The 11,010-nt window shown below is 40.3% G+C and overlaps 1 protein-coding gene across 2 annotated transcripts; it reads left to right on the forward strand.

The window, feature by feature from the left end:
* Positions 1 to 4,640: 4,640 nt before the first annotated feature.
* Positions 4,641 to 9,826, forward strand: si:dkey-45d16.4 (scaffold attachment factor B1). 2 transcript variants are annotated; one of them, XM_068592552.1, is made up of 7 exons: positions 4,641 to 4,746; positions 5,427 to 5,549; positions 5,857 to 5,998; positions 6,112 to 6,220; positions 7,270 to 7,357; positions 8,136 to 8,324; positions 8,701 to 9,826. In XM_068592552.1, exons 1-7 carry the CDS (start codon positions 4,710 to 4,712, stop codon positions 8,826 to 8,828), a joined length of 816 nt encoding a protein of 271 aa, XP_068448653.1. In that variant the 5' UTR covers positions 4,641 to 4,709; the 3' UTR covers positions 8,829 to 9,826. The 2 variants fall into 2 exon arrangements, with proteins under 2 accessions (XP_068448653.1, XP_068448654.1); XM_068592553.1 differs by having other exon boundaries at positions 8,139 to 8,324.
* The last annotated feature ends 1,184 nt before the right edge of the window (positions 9,827 to 11,010 follow it).

Below are 11,010 nucleotides of genomic sequence, written 5' to 3' on the forward strand. Positions count from 1 at the left end.
GCATACTGACATAAGTTTTAATCACTGCTGTGCCTAAGTACAACCGAACAGCTGCTCGCGTGGATATTACATCTTGTTTCACTTTTAGAATTCAGATTATTTAAATGAATGGCATCTTCATCTCTTAAAGGAATAGTTTAGGAGTTTGGTAAATATTCCCTTTCTTCTTAAGCGTTACATAAGAAGATCAATCTCCCTCTCATAGCTGCCAGTTAAATAAAACTGGAAGCAGAGAAACAGCCTTGCTCTCTTCTTAGTTCAAAATAAGCCCACTAACACCTCAAAGGCACATAATTAAAACATCAAGTTGCTGCTGGTTGCCTGGCAACCTCATGATAATTATAAGACTTGAGTAAATTGACATGGTCTGCTCATGGATGTAATTAGAGAGCTTGGTATGGTGGCACTAAGTCTCACTGCTAATTTTTCCTAGTGGCCACTAAGAGTATTGCAATGAAAAGAAAATCAGTGATGCCCCAAAACACATTTTCCCCAAAAGAAACAAAAATAAAATTTTATAAAAGACATGTTATAAAAGAGACATCTCTAAAACATACTACAGGACAGTTGAAATTGCAAATAATGTAATTTAATATCTGAGTTTCTTTTGGAAGTTTGACATTTTTAAGTTACAATATCGAAGATCTCGGTTTTGTTCTCTAGCAAATACCTGTTTTATTATGTGTTTTTTTTTCAGAGATGTGAACAGAGTAAAATAGACCATGAGGCAGGGTATGCTTCAGATCTTCAAGATTATTCGGCTACTTTAAAAATACCTGGCATCATTCCTATGTTAAGTCTATGTTGGCCCAGTGACTGAGACCAATATCCAGATCTCATAATAATGGCCCTGCATGCTTTTGTTACCCAATACATTTCAAACATGTAACTCCCTGTAAAACCAGAATAGTTTATATTTCTCCTTGTGTAAAAGATTCAACTAATGAGATACCTCGTATTAATTAGCTTCAGTTGTGCAGGTGGGCATGGTTTTCAAGAACAGGCTGTTTTGTCTCCTGTCTTTAAGCTAAGCTAACTGCCTGCACTCCACATCTATATATGGATCTTCTCATTTCACCAAGAAAGCAAATAAGCGTATCACTTCAAAAATGTACTTAGAGCTATAGATTTTTCTCCAATTGCTATTTCTTGGCTTTTCTTTCTCTGAAATTTAGAGATACTCACACCTCAAAGCTTTTGCACATGTGTGCTCACCTTGAAATGAGAAAGCTGTTGGTTGTCAAATATGAGTGATAATAACAAAGTAGCTGATGGGTGCACAGATGAGAAAAAACAAATACAAATTTACATAACTGAAAGCTTAGCGGTTATGCTTTTTTTTTTTTTTTTAAATCTGTGATGTGAAATATACACACACTGAGGGTGTTTACATGTTAAGAAATGCTTCTTTTCTAGAAGAAGCTGCCTGTGAGAAAACATCTGCTCCAGCAGCTGACTTGTCTGTCAAGAGGACACGCTGAACCCAATTTGTAAACTCAGCCCTCAGACTGTAGTTTTATGTCATCTGACTTTGACTGAAGGGTCTGTGGGTCTTTGCACGGACACAGAGGAGCGAGACCGAATAAAAAGGGCAAATGGGAAATGTCTTGCTGCCTCACTCGTTGCCATGGGATTCCACAAGCACAAAACATGACACAGGAAGCAAACACTGAACATGTGCACATGATCGTTTATTCAACCGCTCACGAGGCAGATGAGATGATACTATTTCATTTGTTACAGTACAGGATGGGTTTTTTCACCCTGTTCTTGCACTTGATGCAGATAATGTGTCATCATTCCTTCTCTTTGATCTGTCTTTTTTGATGCTGGATGAAATTTAGCAATTTAGTTTAATGAACAAAGGGGAATTATTAGCACACAACTCAACATGAGTGCAGATTCCTCGCAGCCTGATGAAACAACCAAATTACGATTCCTGATGACTCTCAACCGCCTCTGGCATATCTTAAAAAGCAGCCTTTTATCTAAAACTGAACCTACCACACAAACAGAACCTTCTTTTTGTTTAATTTAAGTTATTATGAGCTTTTATCTTGGGGTTTGCTTACTGTTGAAACAAATGTACATATTCTAACACTAAACACTATTATATTCATCTTTATTTTGTTTCTTTATCGGATCACTATGACATTTTGAATGTGTGTATCATGTATATGTCATTAACAGGTTTGTTATAGCAGATAATATACATATACATTCTGAGATTACTTAAGTAAAGTAGAGCAGTGTGAATATAAGACAGAAAGTAATGCTGTAAAATGGAAGAGAAAATGCACACACAAAAATGTGTTTCCCCTCCTCCCTTTAAGGAGCAATTTTGGAGGTTTGTTGAGCTCCTGGACGGTGAGCTGCTCTGAAGCACTTACTGGAAAAGTTATTTAACCCTAGCAGGACCTAGACCAGGACCCAGACCAGGACTGTGTGTCCAGGCTAATTAGCGACCCGCTGACATCCGAGCATCCTGCGTGACTGTTCCTATACGAGCACAGCCACGGAGGCGATTACTGGACAACCAGTTGATGATACACTCCAAAGAAATACGAATACACCCTTTCATATATTGTCTCTCTCTATCTCTATCTCTATCTCTTCTCTCTCTCTCTCTCTCTCTCTCTCTCTCTCTCTCTCTCTCTCTCTCTCTCTCTCTCTCTCTCTCTCTCTCTCTCTCTCTCTCGTCATAAAAAGCAACCAGTAATGAGAGCGTGGGCAGTACTGGCACTAGTACTTGCATTAGCTCCCTCCTAAAGTCACCAATGAGAAGAAAAAAAGCTGATTTCCACTCTTAAAAAAGCAAAACAACTCTGACTCACCCAGTCAATACTCCCTGCATGCTTTCTTCTTGCTTCCATTCTTTCCTCCCTCCACATGTGTCCTCAAAACATTGCTCAACAGACAAAGGAATAATGCGACTCCTGGTTCTGTCCCTTTCACTCATGCTAAAAACAACATTTGGCATTTTGGCATTCATCTGGTCATGTGGTTTTGGCTATCGATTTGAAATATTATAATTGTCTTAAATGCATGGTTTTCTTTCTGAATAGCTGCAAAAGAATCCATTAATATCATAACATGACGCGCATATCAGCAGCAACGATCGGAACGTCTCATGAACAGATGAAGGGGGAACAACCAAGTAGAGGAGAAGCACTCTGTCCGGCCCCAGACTTGTGGGCTTTCCAGTCCACCCTCAAAAACAGAAGTTCAATGAAGAGATTATATTAATAATTATGTGCCAGCGTTGGATGACTAAGTGCAGCAGGCGCCGTTTGATTTCGAAGTTGCTCTGAAGTCCACAGGGGGTATTTTAAGCATGCGGTGGTTACAGAATCACTTTAGCAACAACAAGTAATGGCATCCCAAATTTTCTGCGAAAGCAAAGGCCAGATGAGGGATGTGACATGACATTGGTTATGAAGCGAAGACGGATATAACTAAATAACTCTGATTTTGTTGCATACAATAATCAGTATCATGTAGTGTATGATCTGCAAAGTCACCGTTTTTTTTCCTCAGGGGATTATCCATGTGAAAAAATGTACTTATTATATTATATTCAATTTCTGCCAGTGGATCTCCCTAAATACTACAAACTGGCATATTTAGTAATCAAAGGTACAAAAGAAATTCTTCAATTGAATATGTGCCTTTTATAGGATTTTAGTGTCAACTGTACACAAATGGTTGATTATGGTAATTTAACTACAGAGGACACATAGTGGTCAGTTAATGCTAAACACTGTTCACAGTGCATGACCAAACTTTGGCTTCAAGTTAAGCCTCCATTGTTTCTGTGAATATTGCATTTGGTCTGGAAATCAGGAGGTAAAATGTGAAGATAAATTGGAAAAACAAATTAAAAGAGCTGGAGAATCAAAGCAGTGCCGGAAGCGAAACGCAGGTCAGGGGTCGGGGAGAAGCGCACATTTAACTTGTGAAATTGAGCTACATAAAATCAAATCTATTTGATTTGGCACCTGGATCTTTGGTACTCCTCGGGATCTTTTTCACTCTTCTGTCATTCAAATACCCACATTACACATGTGTTCATCTCTTATAGTGGTACATTGTGCAGGTGTGGCAAGAGACAGCTAACTAAGGCTAGCATTATTAGCTAAAGGGGCTATTTGTGTACTAGCAGTTTCTTGCCATTGTAGCATCAGCTAGAGTCACTATAGATGTTGTGTCCTGTGCAAGATATAAACAGTATTGTGTGGCTGTATATTTTCAGGTTGTGTGTTCACAATTGTCACAATGTATTTAATTCTTGTCAAAAACAAGCAAGTTAGACCAGCCAAACAAAGACAGTCTTGTTGTATTCACAGCACAATAAATCAATCTGGAATACTGAATGGAGATTATTTTCATTCATTGTGTAACAAAACAACTAGGAAAAACAGTGTAACTAACCCTCGTGGGACGCTCAGACACCGTGGATCAATCTCCAGTGAAACTGTCCGCTTCGGCGTCATTGAACAGCGGTTCTCTGGCTCCATCTTGTGGCCACGCGGGGAAGGTGCAACCACAAGTGAAGCGCGAAGCCTCCGTTTTTTTCTCTTTTTTTTTTTTTTTTTTTGCCAGATTGTGATTCTCCGCCAAGTTGAGCTACACGTCAGTAGGGGACCTGTACTGGTGACTGGACGTGTGCAGCGCGCGTCAGACGGTTCCCGGATGCACCGAACAGAAACATGGAACGGGTGGTGGTGGAAGTGCCGATCAACAACGGTGAGACACGTTACCACCTCCACGTCTCACGCGCCCTTTCGATCACTTTATATTGACGTCTCTCCTAAACGGCGTTTGGTGCTTCTGTCGCGTCGCGCGCACACGCTCCTCCCCCCTCCTCCTCTTCCTCCTCTGACGCGTGGTTCGACATTGATCGCGCTGCTGTAGCCTGTGTGGGTGCTATCAGGGCTTTACGGGCCATTCGTCTCGTGTCCGTGTGTACGTGCTTGTAGCTGCTGGCTTCCTGTACTTGTGCACAGCGCAGTGGCCCACTCATTACATAGTTTAGATCCCATTAGATTCAACTTTATTGGCATTGCGTGGGGTCGGCCTAAAAGTGCTGAGACAAAGTAATGCACTTCAGCATCGTGTTTGTTATGCATGGTAATAGCATCTATTAACACTACTGAGTAACCTACTGACCCCCATGCTCATCTCACAGCTATCAGTTTAATATCACTTTCAGTCTTATTCCAGGAGCTGCTATGGTGTTGGTACAGTGATGACAGTGTGCTTCTAAATAACAGTGATTTCAGCTGACTAATGCCAAAATAGGTCATCTCTTAAGCTGATAATTACAATACCAAGAATGTGGTTATGGAATGCCATTTATTTGTTCTCTTTTCAAGAAGGCCCAGACTGTCCCTATTTCCTATTCTGTTTTATCTTCCAACCTAAAGGTTTTTCCCTCGCCGGCCACTCCACAACCCCACGAAAGCGGCAGGTGCGCTTTTCAGCGCGCCATGACATCATCCTGCTGCGGGAGGTTATCGGCCAGAACCCCTTTGCCTCCAAAGAGCCAGGTTAGTCCGGTTCATAAAGGGCCGATCCGCCTGAAAACACTCAAATGCTTGGAGCTACAGTGACATCTGACACTGCAATAACTCACTCTCTATCTGTGAAACAGTAACTTTACAATGTGTGACTCCAACAGTTAAGTTTCCTTTTGAGCTGCCATTTAACAATCGTACAAGAATAAATCCATCACATAACGAGCAGAGAGACCAATAAAAAGGAAGACATGGTGTGCTTTAAAAGAGACATCTGAACACAGACACCTGTGCATTACATTCTTGTGTGTGTGTGTATGAACTCATTGTTCGTCATCAGGGCGGATCTGGGCCCGTGTGGGGGAGATCATCACTGCAGCGCTCCAAGATGAAAACTTTGAAGTGGATGCCAGGAGGTGTAGGGAGAGGACCATGCTGCTGCTGGACTACTACAAGAAACAAGACTTCCCCAGTCTGCGCAGGTTAGTTTAGTTACTGGGAGCAAACCGTGCCGTTTCAGGAGGAAATAACTGCAAAAAGTGTAATGTGTGTGTGTGTGTGTGTGTGTGTGTGTGCTTTTGTTGCATGCACTCAGATTTGGAACGGATAGGTTGTACGCCCAAAAGGAAGATCTGCTCCACGAGGTTTTGGAGCTGGAGGCTGAGAAGGGGCTCCTGGCCAGCGGCGAGAACACAAAGTACCAGGTGGGTGTTGTGTTAGGAGAAAGAAGGGTCAACTTAGACACCACCACCGCCAGAACTTTATCCTAAAAACAGGTGTTTTGCTACCACTGGCTTACAGGGGAAGAATGAGCATATTATTTGCAGCTTATCACAGAGCTTTATGCTGCAATATCTTTCTTTATTTCGTCAAAAGCGATTCTTCTGAGTTACAGACATGTTTTTGGCCCACTGAAGTCTATGATTCATCACAATTGTGAATACATGAATATATAAAAACACAGACTGTTTTATAGTCCATTGTAAGGCTGGGTGGTATAATATTGATATGTATGAAAGGGTATATATATCGACTTATATTTTGGGTTTCATCATGTGGCATAAGTTTCGTCTCTTTCTAGCTTTTTAATGGACGCATTACACTAAAGGGATGAACTTACCAGAAGGTTATAGCTGTTCTGTTCTTTGGCATTATCCACTTTATTAAATCATGAATTCAATTATTGATGAGTATTCATCCAAAATATAATTATTGTCACAACATGGTTGTCGAGGTATTTGGTCAAAGATATTGTGATATTTACTCCTCTCCTCATATATGTAGACCACTGAAGGAAAAGCCCCGAGTCAGCGGTCTCGTCTATATTGCCTGAGATGAGACACATTGTACAATAAGTCTTTAGCTTCCCTTGCACAATACACCTTCTATCTGTGATCTGTACCATTGAAACATATTCTGCACTTCCTTTGGGAACAGGATGCCCATCATCTTGTTACACCTCAAGCTTTTTTCTCAGTTTTAACATTGAGGCTCGCCAGAGAAATTGGAAATCCATATCAAGAGATGTTTTCAGGTTCCCTGTAACTCCCTGCCCACTTTTCATTTTTTCCTCTTTGTCCCATTGACCAACAAGATCATTTAGAGCCCATAGTAATTATTACTATAATAATCATTGCTGTTACTAGGACAACTCCTCCTGCCGCTGTTGATAACACTCGCTGATGACACTCATTGATATCCTTGTCAAAGAAGTGATATATTTTATATTCTATCTTGTCCTTATCTTGGTTAGGATGATGAACTGAGAAGGCGAGCCATGGAAGAACTGACTCTACCAGAACAGGACAAACCTAACATCACCATCACACAAACTGCTGCAGGTGAAAACTAACTCCAAACACTCGACGTGACGAGACTTGACAGTCACTTCAGATTCGACTGTGAAAAGAATATTTACTCCGAGGTTATTCAATCTCAATCATTTCATCTGGCTGAGCGGACCACGTCTCATTTCACTGTGCAATACGACTCTATAAGTAATGTCTGCGTCGAAAATGTTGCATCAATTAGAGGTGTGAGCCGCTGGTGTCACAAATACTGCATCTTTGTACTGATAACGAAGGTCGTCAGAGTCGAGAGTAACCGCACACAAAGTGTTTGTTTTTTTTAACTATAAACTAAATGACTATAACTGACTGTAGTGGGATGAAACTCATCCATGCTTGTGTTAAGATTTGTCATCTACAACCACATCTGGAAAGATCAGCAAATGGATCAAAAAGACCCTCAATCGGCATTTACAACATCTGGAGCATCCGTGTTGAGGACTGATTATCTGGCGACAGCAATATGCTTTCTAACGCTGTGTCACCAATGTGTTGATGAAGCATTAAGTTGGGACATTTTTCTAATTTTCCTGCACATTATGCGCAGCGGGTGGACCTTAGACCTAAAGGTGAAGTTACACTACAGTACCTACTCTAAGGAAAATAGGAGATTTGAAGAGATTTGATCACTTGCATCGCTGAATTTGAATTGCTTGCAAGAAAGTATTTACCCTTCCCAAGTTTCCTTCTGCAGTTCATCCTTGGATGTTGCTCTCTAGCTGACTGTTTCTTTTCAGAAATTAGTACATTGTTACATAATTACTGTTTACAGCAGAACCAGAAGATGGCCACGAAGAAATAGCAGAGCTTTCAGCGGCGCCCACAGCCAAGAGGCCCTGCCAGTGCTGCTGCCAGACCTACTCTGAGATTCTCAGCTTCCTGGAGAAACGCTCGGAGGCGGAGCAACGGCTACGAGAGGAGGAGCTTTCCCTGCGCCGGGAGGAGCTTGAGATTCAAAGGAGTAAGGTTTTAAGAGAGTCATTGTGGTTTTAAATTCACCGCTCGGATTTTGCTTGAAATGCATGTCATTTTGCATAAAATCAAGCGTTTGTCACAGGTGTTATGACACTGATTGATTGACATTGATCTAAAAACATTATTTCCACCCTTGACAAAAATCTCATGAAGTTTACATTTCAAATTCAGGTCTGGAATCAGGCTAAACTAAAGTAAGAAAATGAAATAGGAACCATTTTTGTAACAATGTATATGTACTTTATGAGTGAAATCATTTATGAACTAAAAAAGATCAAAGTTGTCTTCAAACTCCTATACTGTCCTTCTCCTCAAGGGGCATTGAACTACAGATTTAAGTTCTATTTTCTTTTCATTTACAGGTAAGATCACTCTGGAGAGGGAACGTCTGGCAGCTGAAAGGAAAGAAAGGGAACGGAGATTTGAGCTGGAGAGCCAGGAGAGGCAGGTCATCTTGGACCTGCTAAAAGAAAAGGTGCTGAAGGGCTGAAGAGCTGCATCACCTGCGTCTAATGCCATCTTCTAAAAGAAGTCAAAGCATGAAATATGAACTGAAAAAACATCGTTGACCGCATAAAGGGAGAAGGAAACCGAGAAAACAGGAAGTGAAAAGATCAGTAGCCAATGCCGGGCCATTGTAAAATAAAGATACAAATGGAGGGCAGTGGAGTTAGGGTGTTCATGCAGGTGTATACTTTATGTGTGACTGGTGCAGAAAGCACCATAAAAAGACATGAACTTGCCGGCATTGTTTCCAAGCTGTGATTTGTGCATAAACCAGCTCCACATCAGCACCCATGTAGATCCCGATAGACACTCCCTGACTTGTTTTCCTCATGGCACGCATGACAAAAACAAGAGTCAAGTCTGCATGAGGATTTAAAAGTGCTGCAACTGCTGGAGTCTCACCCTTAAGAGGTGGAATGCACCAAAGGGCGTGGTGGGTGGTGTTGTGTCTTAGGTGTGGCGGTCCCCCGAGCCATGACTGGCAGACACGATCACCTTGTTTTGATGAGTCCTGATCACACCGCATTCTATTCCGGTGCCGCTATGAAAGAAATGGAGGAACAGTTCACATGGAAGTTGTGGTGCAGCTCAAGTTTTGGAAAACTCTGCAGCGTTGCACAGTGATGAGTTTAAACATGCTTTATTCAACCCCTTCTTTTAAATTTGAATTTGAAGACATTTTGATTAAAGTAGAAGTAAAACTATATGACTGACTGTGAATCCACTGTACATTGACTGGTAGGCAATTTTGTACTGCAAACAATACAAGCTATTTAGTGGCTGATTCTGTAGATAATACAGAAACAACTTTTGTTATTCAACCGATGTCTTCAGTGTGATTTGTCGTAGAGGTATAGTTCACTGACATTGGTTGCATAAACATGGAATTTATGACAGCAGAACTTTTTATTACGTGTTCCACAGTTTTATTTGATGACACCTCTGTATATTTTTCATTATAAAAATGCTATTTTTCTTTAAGTCCACATGACATAGCCTATGTTGTGTAAAATGAAAACAACAAAAATAAAAAAATGTGACACAATCAATTATTTACTTTCTTGAACATGCTTCAACTTGTGGTTACACATGACTCCAGTTGGCATTACAGCATTATGAGGGTTAAACATTGGACAACTGATCTCACTCTTAAACACAACTTATGCACATGCACGATACTTAAGTAAGTATATACCATGCTACTTTACACTTCTTCAAAAAACACAGAGCACACGGAGCAGCTACAACTAACACCTCAACCTTCTGCCTCATCTGAGTTTTCATTGGTATTGTACCAATAATGTGACAGTCACCATATTAAATCATGTACGTAATAATACAAAAGGGGCAACTCTGGATAAAAAGCTCTCTTGTAGATAAAGAAAAGTAAAAATTGAATGCAAGATTAACTTGTATTTGTAACCTAGTATTTTACACTGCGTTATTACTGCTTTTACTTTCGTTATTATTCAGAATCAGCTTTATTGGCCATGTGTGTGCACACATATATGGAAGATGGGTCCGGTTACACATTGCTCTCAAGATTTAAGATGTTTTTACTGTCATATACACAGATAACAGACAGTTATTCTTTACAATAAAAAGCTTGTTGGTGGGTCAACCTAACACAGAAGCACAATGAACTCCAGGTAAACAATAAATCAAAAGAAGGCACAAAATATAAACGATATAACAGTATTCCACGAAAATAGTATTATTCAGTGTATAAAGTGCTATATACATTGTTATAATGTCCAAGTATGGTCTTGACATGAAATCACGTCACACATACTCAATGTACTATGTAAGTATGTGTAACTATATATCTATATCTATATCTATCTATATATGTATATTAGGGTTGCAAAGGGGCGAAAGTTTCCGGTACATTTCCGGAAAGTTTCCACGGGAATTTTGGCTCGGGAATTTTGGGAATTTTGAAAAAAAATAATTTTTTTTTCAAAATTCCCAAAATTAGGAATTTCTAAATGTCTCAACTACATTTAAGTTCCCTGTTAAAAACATTTAACAGGGAACTTAAATGTAGTTGAGACCAAGACTGTGTACGCCGAGCTCAGCTGGACCCTGAATGCAGCTGGTTGGGAACATTGTTTGCCAGAAACATAAACGTAAACATAAAACATTTTGTTGTTTTTAAATGTCTT

The sequence above is a fragment of the Clinocottus analis genome, unplaced genomic scaffold (genome assembly GCF_023055335.1).
Source record: "Clinocottus analis isolate CAN_PGR_092001 unplaced genomic scaffold, fCliAna1.0.p SCAF_27, whole genome shotgun sequence".
Classification (NCBI taxonomy): domain Eukaryota; kingdom Metazoa; phylum Chordata; class Actinopteri; order Perciformes; family Cottidae; genus Clinocottus; species Clinocottus analis.